This window comes from Eurytemora carolleeae, unplaced genomic scaffold (assembly GCF_000591075.1).
Source record: "Eurytemora carolleeae unplaced genomic scaffold, Eaff_2.0 scaffold315, whole genome shotgun sequence".
Lineage (NCBI taxonomy): Eukaryota > Metazoa > Arthropoda > Copepoda > Calanoida > Temoridae > Eurytemora > Eurytemora carolleeae.
The window spans coordinates 139829-153312 of NW_019396843.1; the positions used below are offsets into that span (position 1 = coordinate 139829).

Genomic DNA, 13484 nt, shown 5'->3' on the forward strand with positions numbered 1-13484 from the left:
GGAAGAAAATGTTGAAATGGAAAATACTGAGATTAATTTTGATGCGGATTCTGGATCCGCATTGGAAAAAATGGATCCGGATCCAAATCATTTCTTTTAGATTTACTGAATTTTTTTAACAAAAAATAATTTTCAAGCTTTTTGTTTCATTTTTTTCGCTTGTTTTTATCCTAAAACTTAATGAACCATTCAGAAATGTGGAAATTTTTATAATATCTCTTTTTTTCAAAAGTTCAGATTTGGGGTTTAGGAGTAAAACAGTTTTTTTTGCAGTTTTTGGTTGATATTTTGCCCCTTGGATCTGGATCCGTGGATCCGCATATTTTTGCGGATCCAACGGATCCGGATCATAAGCACTGGGTGAAATAGTTCTCAATGAAGAGGATTCTATGCTGTTTGGATCAAAGATAACCAAGAAGAGGAAACTAGGAGTCGTATGTATATCCATGTGATAAATGTGAGTACAATGCAACTAAAGTAAAAGATCTTTGAGTGAGATATCCTTGTGATAAGTGTGAGCATGTATTCTTAAAACTCATATTGAGAGTAAACATGAAGGAGTGAGATATCCATGTGATAAATGTGAGTACCCTAGAACTACAACCTGGGATTTTTGAAGACATATTAAAAAGGTTATTAGAAGGAGAGAGATATACTTTTGATAAATGTTAATATGCTACAACTTCAACCTGGGATCTTAGAAGACTTATTAAAAGTTGTCATGAAGAAGTGAGTTATCTTTGTGATAAATGTGAGTACGCTGCTGATTCCAAAAATAATATTAAAGGACATATTGAGAGTCAACATGAAGGAGTGAGATGTTCTTGAAACAAGTTTGACTACACTCCGATAAAGGCGAGTGATATCAAAAGACACTGCAAGAGTTACCACGAAGGAGTGAGATATCCCTGTGATAAATGTGACTAAATTCGCTGCAACTCAAGCAAGTAGTCTCAGAAGGCACATTGGAAGTATTCATGAAGGAGCAAGATATCCATGTTATAAATGTGAGTACTCTGCAACAGAAGAAATTAGTTTAAGAAAGCGTATCATGAGGAGTTAGACATCCATGTAATAAATGTGAGTACGCTGCAATGAAAAAAGTAGTTAAAGAAAACATATTAAGCGCAAACATGAAGGCGCAAGATATCCATGTGATAATTGTGAGTTTGCTGCTACTACATCTGGTTCTCTGAAAAGCCATATTAAGAGTAAGCATCGTGGATTGAGGATATCCTTGTGATTACACTGCAATGGACGTAAAATATTGAAAAAAGATAAAAAGAAGAGTTAATTGATATGTGAGATATTCTGTAAGAAATGGGACACACTGCAACAGAGGAAATCACTATCAAAAGACATTGCAAGAGTTACCACGAAGGAGTGAGATATTCTTGTGATAAATGTGATTGTAAAATCTATTATATAGGTTGAAGGTGATTCGGTATACCCTATATATAATTCAAGACTCAAAATGAGTAAACGAGATCGAATCTGAATTTATATTTATGTTTTTGTTATTTACTTAATAAATTATTTTTCTTTCAGATAACAGAGAAATATCAGCCGAAGAGTGCCTTCAAATTCCAAAATGAAAAAGGTAATTGAATAAATTTTCATTTTTTTTTGGGGGGGAGGGGTGTTCAATTCTTATAAAGTTCTTATTTCGTTTACATTTATTAAACAAGAAATTTGTTTACAAAAAAAGAAACAAAATCGTTGTATTTAATGGCAGGAAATTTGAATGGTGAAATAATAATGGAAGATATTTAGATTATAGAAGAGGTTGAGGAAGAAACCCTTGAATCCTTTAGTTCTTCTGTAGAAGAAACATGTACTGAATATGTACATGGAGAAGATGTCAAGATGGAAAATACTGAAATACAAGGTAATGTTTTGAAAATCTATTTGAATAATGATAAAAATCCTTGAAATTATATGTAAAATTAATACCCTATAATAGTATATTATGTGTAGGAAGAAAGTGTAATAATCAAAATTATTGTTATAATTAATATTAATATTATTGTTTGATATTATAACAATAATTTTGATTATTACACTTTCTTCCTACGCATAATAATATTATACCACATTCTTGGAGGATTTGAATAAATTCCCAGAATTACATTGTTCACTTATATTTTAACCTGAAAGGACCAGTATTCAGTAATTTGAAATAACTTTTGTAATAATAGAGTTAAAGGATAATAACTTTGCCCCTGTATTCTTTAAATCAATAAGGAACAGGGAAAATGCTCAATTCTTTCCCCTTATTTTATCAGGGGCGTAGACAGAGAACAGGAGGCTTAAGAGGTATTCTTATAAATATTTTTTCATGTCCATTTATAATACTTATTTTAAGATGTTAGGTCTTTTAGAATTTTAGGCCATGCAAATAAAGCCTAACAAAGATAGATTCAGCATGCAAGATAAGCCTTGTAAGACTTACGGACTAAAAAGCCAACTGTGCCGAGGATCGTTTGATCTGCAACAGACTCATGAAAAAGCCAACTGTGCCGAGGATCGTTTGATCTGCAACAGACTCATGAAAAAGACTAAGAATCGGTGTCATTGATGCAAAATCAAATCAGGAAAGGAAAATAAAGTTATTAAAAATATTTAAAGTTTCTTTAAAAAAGAATAATTAAAATACTTTTTCAGGGGAGTCATGTGAAAAATCTATTTTATATCTCAATTCCAGATTTTATTTACAATACCTATTTCATTGAATGATGGGTTGTCCTTTAATAATAATAATAATACTATAGTAAATAGTAAACTCTGACAAAATGCACCATTCTTAACGAAAGGGGCACCTAGAATTTCTATATCGCTCAACACATCACATAAATTTTTTTTGACAAAAAAAGAAAATATTGATTTTATAATTTTTTTAATTATCCAACCTTTTAAGAAGTGTGAAGCTTGGAGCCTTCAATAGATTTAATCATTTAATATCCAAAATGCATAGTTTTTAATTTTAATTTTTAATTTTTACATAGTTTAGAAATTCAATTTCTCAAATCAAAGAAAATAATGATTTCAAATTATTTAAAACCATATCATCCTTTAGTTAGTGTCTTTAAAGGTAAAAGATCCAAAATGCACCTTTTTTAGAAAAATTTAATATCACTAAATAGATTATATTTTACCTGACACAAACAAAGAAAATATAAATCTTTCTAAATCATACCTTCCTTGAGGAAGTATCTTTAATAGCTTAAAGATCCAAGAAAAAAAAACAATTTTTTTATAGAAAGAAATTCAATATCACTGAAAACACTCCAATTGGATTTCTTATGTTTAATGGATTTCTTTTGCGAAAACTAAAGAAATATTTGACAATGTAACACCATACCATCATGCATGTGGGGAGTGTTTTCAAATGCCTAAAATTCGCAATTTTTATCGAAAAGCGTGCCTAGAAATTCAATATCACTGAACATTCCCCTCTAGTATTTCATTTGTCAAAATCAAAGAAAATGTTAATCTATAATTTTGCCAGACCATACCATCCTTTACATTATGGAGTGTCTTAAATAACTGAAAGTTTTTATTTTTTCTGCGTTTGACAAATGACTTTCAAGAGGGGGGTGTAAAGTTATGTTAAATTTCTACGCACCCTTTTCTACGAAAAATGGTGCGTTTTGGATCTTCAAGTCTTTAAAGGTGATCCCTAAAGAATGGTTTGGTTTAAATAATCCGAATTTATTATTTTCTTTGTTTTAGCGAGATGATATCTGAGATGATATCTGAGATGATATCTAAGATGATATGTGAGTGGGGGTATTAATTTATTTTGGAATTCGAGGAACTTGGAGCATTTTGGATTTTTAAGATATCGAAGACTATTCTTACAGAATAATATGGTTTTAAAAAATTAAAAATTTATTTAAAAATTACCTTTTGTTAAAAAATAAAATCAAAGTGTTGGGTGTTTACTGATTTTGAATTTCTAGGATTTCCTTTTGATGAAAATTGTGCATTTTGGATCTTTCATACTTTGAAGATTCTTCTTTTTAGATGGTTAGGTTTAAAATTGCCAAAGTTTACTAATTTCTATGATATTGAAAATTTAAATCTGAAATTGAGTTGATAGATATTTTCCCCTTGACGCCCCTGAAAGTGTTTTTTAGATCATTTTATAAGATATTAAATATTTTTTTAGAATTTCTTTATTTTCCTGAGATGATTTTGTGTTAATGGACAAATTCTTCTTCATTTTCAGGACTCAGATGTCAGAACCATATCGGGGAAAATCTTGCATGCTGAATCTATTTTGTTAGGCATTTTTTTCATATCCTGACATTCTGACAGACCTAAAATTTTAAAATAAGTGTGATTTATTGACATCAAAAAATATTTAAATGTATACGTTTTGGCCCCTGTTCCGTTTCTACGCCCCTGATAAAAGAATAGGAAATGAGAATTTTTAAAAAGTTCAGGTTAAAAAAATCTATTTAAAAAAATAAGCAATTTCTTAGTTTCATGATTGTGAGAATGAATTAACATTTAACGCTAAATGACAAAAAAAAGCTAATTCTAAGTTGGGAGCTATTTTTTCACAACCATCTTTTGTGCAAATCCAGGTCCCTCACTAAAATTTGTTATATTTAGAAATGAAAATATGCATTTACTTATGTACTAAATAAATAAATAAGAAATGATCTAGGTAAGATCCCAAATGTGGAATCCCCCTAATCGCCGCCGTCAAAAGAATGTCTGAGAAAATTAAAGAAGAAATCAACTTAAAAGAGTTTAAGATGAAAGAAGAGACGGTTTTAGAAGAAGGAGAACTACTTCCCTCCTCTACTGTAGAGAACACATCTGTTTGTATACTGGAAGAAGAAATAAAGGTAGAAGAGTTTGAGGTGAAAGAAGAGACAGGTTTTAAGGAAGAAGAAATCCTTCCCTCCTCTACTGTAGAGAACACATGTTCTGTTTATATACAGGGAAAAGAAATAAAGGTTGAAGAGTTTGAGATGAAAGAAAAGACAGGTTTTAAGGCAGAAGAAATCCTTCCATCCGAGACAGGTTTTAAGGAAGAAGAAATCCTTCCATCCTCTACTGTAGAGAACACATGTTCTGTTTATATACAGGGAGAAGAAATAAAGATAGAAGAGTGTGAGTTGAAGGAGAAGATAGTTTCTATCAAGGATGAAGTAATTACTCCTTCTACGGTACTTGATACATGTACTGTATATGTACAGGGAGAAGATGTCAAGATGGAGAATATTGGAGATGCAGGTCTTTAATTTTTCAATTTCTTTTTACTCAATAAAATAATGAAATTAACTATTTTCTAAATTTAAAAAAAAAACATTGTTTGAAGGAAGATCCACAATCTCTATAAAAATAATCTAATAAAAATGTATTCACCATTATCTCTGATTGATAAAAGATAAATAATATTAAAGGTGAGTTGAGCTCTGATAGTATATTAATCTTTAAATTTTAGTTCTCTTTTACTTTCAGCAGATGGGTCAGCAAGCAATGATTATCCTTCTGAACTTCTATACAACTTTGATGAATGTGCATATTCTACTTCTAAGCGTTCACACTTGATGAAACATATTGTGAGTAAACAGGATGAAAATCAAGTATATCCCTGTGATATGTGTGAGTACAATGGATCTACTGCACGTGATCTTAAATTTCATGTAAAGAGTAAACATGAAGAATGGCACTATTCATGTAGTAAATGTGAATACCTTGATACTAGTGCAAGTAAACTTAAATTGTATATTGAGATTAATCATGATGGAGTGAGGGATTCAAGGAGAAAAAAGAGGAAAATGGGTGGAGGGAAATATCCTTGTGAGTTCGTTGCTTCCGCAACATGTCGTCTCAGACAACATATTGAGAGTAAACATGAAGGAGTGAGATATCCTTGTGACAAATGTGAGTACGCTGCAACTACAGCAAGATCTCTTAGAAGACATATTGAGATTAAACATGAGGGAGTGAGGTATCCTTGTGATAAATGTGAGTACGTTACAAATACAGCAAGGTATCTTAGAAGACATATTGAGATTAAACATGAAGGAGTGAGGTATTCTTGTGATAAATGTGAGTACGCTGCAACTACAGCAAGGTATCTTAGAAGACATATTGAGAGTGAACATGAGGGAGTGAGGTATCCTTGTGACAAATGTGAGTACGCTGCAACTACTGCAAGGTATCTTAGAAGACATATTGAGAGTAAACATGAGGGAGTGAGGTATCCTTGTGATAAATGTGAGTACGCTGCAACTACAGTAAGTGATCTTAGAAAACATGTCGAGAGTAAACATGAGGGAGTGAGATATCCTTGTGATAAATGTGAGTACGCTGCAACTACAGCAAGTGATCTTAGAAGACATATTGAGAGTAAACATGAGGGAGTGAGGTATCCTTGTGAACAGCATGGTATCTTAGAGGACATATTGAGAGTAAACATGAGGGAGTGAGGTATCCTTGTGATAAATGTGAGTACGCTGCAACTACAGCAATTGATCTTAGAAAACATGTCGAGAGTAAACATGAAGGAGTGAGATATCCTTGTGTTGAATGTGAGTACGCTGCAACGCAAGCAGGAGATCTTAGAAAACATACAAAAAGAAAACATTCCCTGATTTTATCTTAAAATTAAATGCAATATTTTGGCAACGAAGACATCTCACAGAACATATTGAAAACAAACATAAAGGAGTGAGATATCTTGTTGATAAATGTGAGAACTCAAGTAATCATAGAAAACATGAAGGAGTGATATATCTGTGGGATAAATATTAATATGCTGCAACACAAGCAAAAGCTCTTAAAAGACATACAAAAAGAAAACATAATCCTTAATTTTTTCTTGAAATTATATGCAATATTATAGCAACTTGGCCAAGAAAACTGAGAAACATAATCTAAGCAACAATGAAGGTAAAAATAGTTAGCAAGCATGCAAATGTAAAACAATGCAATAACCACGTCATATTTCTGATGACTAAACTAATTTTAAAACTTAACTACCATCTTTAATTTTAGACAAAAACTTATCTTTCATTTATCTTTTAAGTTATAAAAGTGGAGTAGGATGAAAAACTAACTTTTTTTTACTTTTCAATCCTCAATAGAAACAAAATTATTTAATAGAGCTTACATCTTAAATAATCTTTAAGAAGAATTTTTATTTATTTTGTAAATACTGTGCAATGCAATGACTTAACAGCAGAGGTAAGAAACCACTTTGCATGTATTATAATACAGATATTTGAGAGATGAATTAATTTTACCACATTAGAAACAAATCATGCCTTTTTTCAATCAATAAAGCAGCCTTTAAGATTGTAATTAAAGTGATTGTTGACATAACTTTACAGTACCCTAAAATTCTTTAAATTAGGAGTCACTTGTAAGTATGTTAAGAGCTCCTTTAAAACCCCTATTTTTTGATTAATATTTTAATTGACAATTGAAAATGGAAGTACAGAAAGTTGGGAACATTAAAGTGGAGGTTCATGTATGTTTAATATTGTTCACTTTGATTTTATTGTTTACAATTTTAGAGGTTCAGACAAGTATGTCCAACACTTTGCAATCTACTACTTGCAACTTTTGGTGGAGTAAGACGAGCAGCTAAATTATATATCTACTCTGTGTTCTACAGGTAACCATATGTTTTGTTTTATTCATGAATTCAGGTATATACGTTTTCTTGGAAAATCATCAAAATTTGTAAAACCCCTCTCTCCTCCCTCTTGTCTTTATGTCACCCTAAGGCTTTTCCCTGCTTAAGGATATTTTCAGTACTTTTTTTGTGTATATACTTTTATAAATGAAGGACAAAAGCAATGGAATTTAAGAGATGGTTTGAGACATTTGATTTCCAAGAATGATTTTTTTTCAAATGCTCTTTGTTTTAGAGCAAAGTCTAGAATAGCAGACAGGATAAGGAAGAAGGAGAGGAGAAAGGCAGAGAGGGATAGTAGAGACAGTGAAGACAATGGTGATACAAAGAAGAGAAGGGTAAATAAGGAAATCAGCAAAAATGGAAACAGTAGTGAAAAGAATTAGAGGAAGTTGAGGACAGAACTTTTGGACTGAAAAAATTTGATGGAAATAAAGTATAGAGTTAAACAATTTCTGATAGGATGAATTCATATGATTGATTTACCCCCCCCCCTCTCTCTTAATTTGTGTGCACCTAAAAACAATTTTAATACCTAATGTTGTTCTTTTGTAATTCCTTTTTTTTTTTACAAATTTTCAGAATAAATCATAATTCTGCTTTATTTCTTGATTGAGGCACAACAGATAATGAAGCATGTATGGAGTAAACAGTAACCCAACTTAAGACATATTAAATTATATTGTTGGAGTTGAATAAAACAGTTTTTATGGAAGACAATATTATATAAGTTCAAATGCCGAGTAATATTCTGTAGATGTCAGTATTTTTTTTTATCCCTTGTGGTAAATTATTTTTTTTGTTGAAACAAACAAACATGTTCACTTCCTATTCACTTCCTATTTCTTTTCCTGATTTTTCTCCATTCCCATCTTAATTTATTTAATTTAATTTGTTTTTGAAAATCCAGTAAGGTTTTCAGAGACAATTAAAGAAGAAATTAATCTGAAAGAGTTTGAGATGAAAGAAGAGACAGTTTTTAAGAAAAAATAAATCCTTCCATCCTCTAATGTAAAATCCATGCTGAGTCCATTAGCCCTGATCCAATCAGGGTTCAGTCATGTGTTTGTTGTCTTTTCTGAACCAATAGAAATAGTATGGCGGGAACATCTATTATATTAATCTTTATATATCTCATTATCCAATTAGAGATATGAATTCTTCAATCAGCGCTATTAGTAAATGGAAATATTTTTTTTTACTCAAACTATAGTAAGAGAACACATGTTCTGTTTATATACAGAGAGAAGATATAAATAAGGAAAAGTGTGAAATGAAGGAGGAGATGGGTTTTATCAAGGATGAAGTAATTACTCCTTCAAATGAAGAGGATATGCAATATGCATGTACTGAAAAATTCTGGAATTCAAGGTAATGCAAAAAATTAAATATTTTCATTCTCTACTTTTTTCAATAAAGATAGTAACTAAATAAATAAAAATATTAAATATAAATGTTAAATCTTTATTTTAGAAATTCAAATGTCGTATTTTATTCCTCCTGTTATCGTTTCTCATTCACTTATTTCTTATCACTCCTATTTTTATTCATTTAGATCTTTTCTTTTAACTGATTTTATTTTTACTAATGCAACATTCAAGGGGGGCACCCATGGGGGGAGGCTCTTTTAATTTTACATCTGCTTGCATTTCCCTTCCTCAGGCCAGGCACAGTGGCGTACCAAGGGGGGCAGTAGTCCTCTTGCTACCCCTGGAAACTACGTTTAAAAAGTAACACCTGACAATGACAAAGACTAAGGATTTGTCTAAATTCATTGTTAATACAAGGAGAGAAAAGTGTTAGCCTTCTAAAGAGAATACTTCATTACACAAGATGTACTATGACGGAGAGCAGACTTAACGATCTTGCACTTATAGCCTTACACCCTTATAGGCTGTCTGAGCTCTCTACTGAGAAAATCATTGAAATGTTTGTGCAAGCAAATCCCAAAAAATTAAAGCTTAAAAGAGTTGGTGAATATGTAGATTGAGTCGTTTATTTGTGAAAATATAATTTTTAATGATGCTGTGATTATTGATTTAGTTAGCTGTGATGGAGTTAAGTGATAAATTTACAAAGTTAAAAAGTTAGTTTTTTCAAGCAAAGGAATCATTTTTAAACTCTATAAAATTACTAACACCCAAAATGTGTCTTTTTGGTGTATTTTATGGTGAACAAAACAAGTCCAGGTATATAAACTATATTCTGTTTATATACAGAGAAAAGACATAAATACCTAATCTATCATCCCTTCTCTCCCCTCATCTTCTCTCCAATCACCTAATCTATCATCTCCTTCTCCCCTCCTCTCTCCAATCACCTATTCTATCTCTTCTCACATTCTCCATTTTCTTTTATCTCCTTTTACCTTCCCAGGCGCATAGTGGATATTAAGCCTAGGGGGTGCACTTATTGCCTCGAAATTTTTTTTTGTGCACCCCTAACGGTTGATGTGCATTGTGCACCCCCCTAAAAAAACCGGTATTGAGAAAAAAAGTTTGAAATCTATATTAATCTACCTGAAGGCTGACTATTAGTCATCTGACCATAATTACCAATCATTTTAAATAAAACCCCCGAAAAAAATATTGTAAATAAGATTGAGGTAATTAAGAAAGAATTTGAGAAATAATCATAAAATGGACAAATTGTGACATTGTCGATTGAAAAGAAAAGTAAAAAATCTGTATATATATATGTTAGTTTAATAAATTATAGCCTGCCTCCGGCTCTAGGGGGCACAGGGGTACCGCCCCCCCCCCCTCCTACGCGCCTGGGTGCATTAAGTTGCATAGTTTTTATCATCTTTTAGATCTTAAACCAAGTGAAAGTGTAACGTAAGGTCTCTGAAAATATTTACCTTGCATGAAAGTGGAACGTAAAAAAATTGTGGTTATATTACATAAGCTTTAAGACAACGTTGGGAAAGTTTTTTAAAACGGGAAATGCAAAAGCGTAACGGAGCTTACTGTTTTTTTTCGCTAACATTTACTAAAGCTTAACGTTGTATAAGATATTCAAATGCAGAAAATTCATTACGTAACGTTACTCTATGCCATAAAATTTCATAATGTGCAACGTAAAGTTTCAAACGTTAATACTTTTGATGAACACTATCGTAACGAAAGCTAAAATCTAGAAAAATCAAAACGTTGACATCTCTACTCTGTAGAATCATATTGCTTGAAATTATTGACATTTCGTCTAAACAATTTAATATAAAACTCTGAAATAGGAAGACGACTTTTAGAATCAAATTATAACTTTAGCCCCATTAACAGGATAAATCTCGGTGATTGTAAAAAAATAGCCATTTAATATGCAACTTCATTGTGGAATTCTCTTAGTAATAATCTTTGCTTAAGGTGTTCAACTGTCAAAATAAAGCACTGTTTACAAAAAAAAAAAGTCAGTTTAGATTAAAATATTTTTTCTCGTTCAATTTTACTTTATAATTTTGAGTATGAAACTGGTTATTTTATGCAATAATTTGATGTTAATTGTTATCTAATCTACCTCATTGTCTACACTACAACTATTAAAATTTCACTTTGAAGCTTTGGAACTCGAGAAACGACTAATATAAAAATTGTATACATACATTAACCAGAAAACAATGGAATAGAAAGCAATTAAAGCTATGATGAATTGTATTTGATGTTACACTGCACCAAAGTACAATAGGTGAAATAGAGAAATGGACCAACTATCCACGACGTCACAAGTGTCAAATATAAAAAGAAAAACGAAAATTTCTCACATTAGTTGAAATGTTTTCCAAGACTAGATAAAAAATTGTAAAAACAGAAAATAAAGAACACATAAAATTGCACTTATTTCACTGTAAGATAACACTTCATTCTAAAATTATCACTATTATAAATAATTTTGTCGGACACAAAAACTGAGTTGACACTTGTGACGTAAGAATACAGCTGTACTGAGAGTTTACACATTCTTCGTTACCATCNGGATTCCCAGGAAAGATTCCTGGGAATTTCCGCAAAATTGTTACTTGGGTCAGATGTTGGAGTAGATCAGATGGGCAGTATAGCGGATGGGCTATAGGACGGATGGGAAGTAGAGCGGCTCAACATTACCCATCTATTGTACTAGAGTCTATTTGCACTGCACATTGTAATACTACTAGACGCCTGACGCCTACAGTTAAACCCAGAACTTTGAAGACATCGATTGAATTTATAAAATGTCGTTTCCATAAATCTACAGCAATAATGGAATGCTGCCTATATATTTTTTTTTTGAAAAATTATACAGTCAATGTTTCATAATATTTGTTATTTATTTTTTATACAATACAAGCTTAAATGCAAGGTAGTCGAATTGAGTATGCCCTGTAGTGGAAAACTTCGGATTCATTTGAGACATATTAAACTTTTAAAGATCTGTAAATCCTGAGTTTGAGCGCAAATTTGACGTTCAAAACTACTACTTTGACGGTGGATACGTTTTCAGAATTAGTCCTGGGGACAAAAAAATGTCTGTTAAAAAGTAATTATTGAGTTTTAGGTCGTCATTAAAATCCAATCCTGCGTTAGAAACCCTGAATAGCTGAAATATAGTAGTAATCTCAAAATTTGATTCCAAGAACTCGGTTGAGTGGGCGGACTTCAGTATTCAACCAAAGCTGGGTTCCCATTCCCAAGCTATGTATATTATAACGTATCTCATATAGATTGAAAAACTAAAATCGTAAGTAAAATCTCATGTTTGACCAGCGATAAATAATTTTACAGACAATCTCTATTAAAAAGCTGGAAATGATTTTGTTCATATTTTTTGTTTATTTTTTATTTGTATGGCATATAGGTATTGTACTTGTAAGTTGAACAATTCATATTGTTTTTTTTTCTGTTAATTATGTAAAGAACTGATTAATATCCGTAAACTTAAAGTTTTAAATCCGGCCTTATATCTTTGCGACATGATGGTGCTAAATTGGCAGAATTCAACTATGTAACATGATCAAACATGTATTGTGATTAGCCTAACTACGCTTATATATATCTGCGATAATCTTGTAAATATGTACATTAAACTTAAACTACGCTGTACATACATATATATTTATATCGACATAATACAGTAATTATGTCGATTAATGTTAACTTGTAACATAGATTTCTAAATACACATCAGTTGGAATATACTTCTCTTTGATTACGATGAGGGAGGTAATTTGTTCCTCAATGTGCCCATCATGGTTTGGTATTGATCGATTAAGAGCTTGTGTCCCTGTTGACATTGATAGCTGACGACATGGTGCCCAGTGGGTTGGCATTGATAGTTTGAGAGCTTATGTCCGTGCTGACATTGATAGCTGACGAAACTCAAACTAAAATTATACACATAAAATTCATTAAAAAATAAATATTTATATAAATTTTGATTAGTTTTTATATTTGGTATTTCTACATTACTATTTTTGCCCTGAACCTATTTGGGTAGTTAAGTAATTAGATATCTTATATATTATTCATTTAAACAGCATAAATCTGGACTACTCTGGTTCATCGAAGACTGGAAGGCCAGCCACTATAATTCTTCGTCCGAGCCACATTGTCATCCAAGCTACCTCCTAATGCTTATCCTTGATATTTCTTCTTAAAGGGAGTGTTCGTAAAAAAATGAAAGGGGGTTTGAGACTAATTCCTACTTTTTTACTTTTGAAAAGAAAATCGTTAGTCATAACTCTATCTTTGTTTATCCCTATCCCACGAAACCACCAATAATAATGAGATAATCTGATAAAATTCTTAAAAAAGTGAAAAGTGTCATGAACTCAGAATGATTGATAACA

The 13484-nt window shown here is 31.4% G+C and overlaps 1 protein-coding gene across 3 annotated transcripts; it reads left to right on the forward strand.

Annotated features, from left to right (window-relative positions):
• Positions 1–287: 287 nt before the first annotated feature.
• LOC111709309 (zinc finger protein ZFAT) lies at positions 288–8267 on the forward strand. 3 transcript variants are annotated; one of them, XM_023482942.1, is made up of 8 exons: positions 288–457; positions 1549–1600; positions 1774–1888; positions 4676–5250; positions 5479–6391; positions 6454–6915; positions 7542–7642; positions 7899–8267. In XM_023482942.1, the coding sequence occupies exons 4-6, from the start codon at positions 4722–4724 to the stop codon at positions 6626–6628; spliced, it is 1617 nt and encodes a 538-aa protein (XP_023338710.1). In that variant the 5' UTR covers positions 288–457; positions 1549–1600; positions 1774–1888; positions 4676–4721; the 3' UTR covers positions 6629–6915; positions 7542–7642; positions 7899–8267. The 3 variants fall into 3 exon arrangements, with proteins under 3 accessions (XP_023338710.1, XP_023338711.1, XP_023338712.1); XM_023482943.1 differs by having other exon boundaries at positions 5479–6363; positions 6426–6915; XM_023482944.1 differs by having other exon boundaries at positions 5482–6391.
• Positions 8268–13484: the final 5217 nt, after the last annotated feature.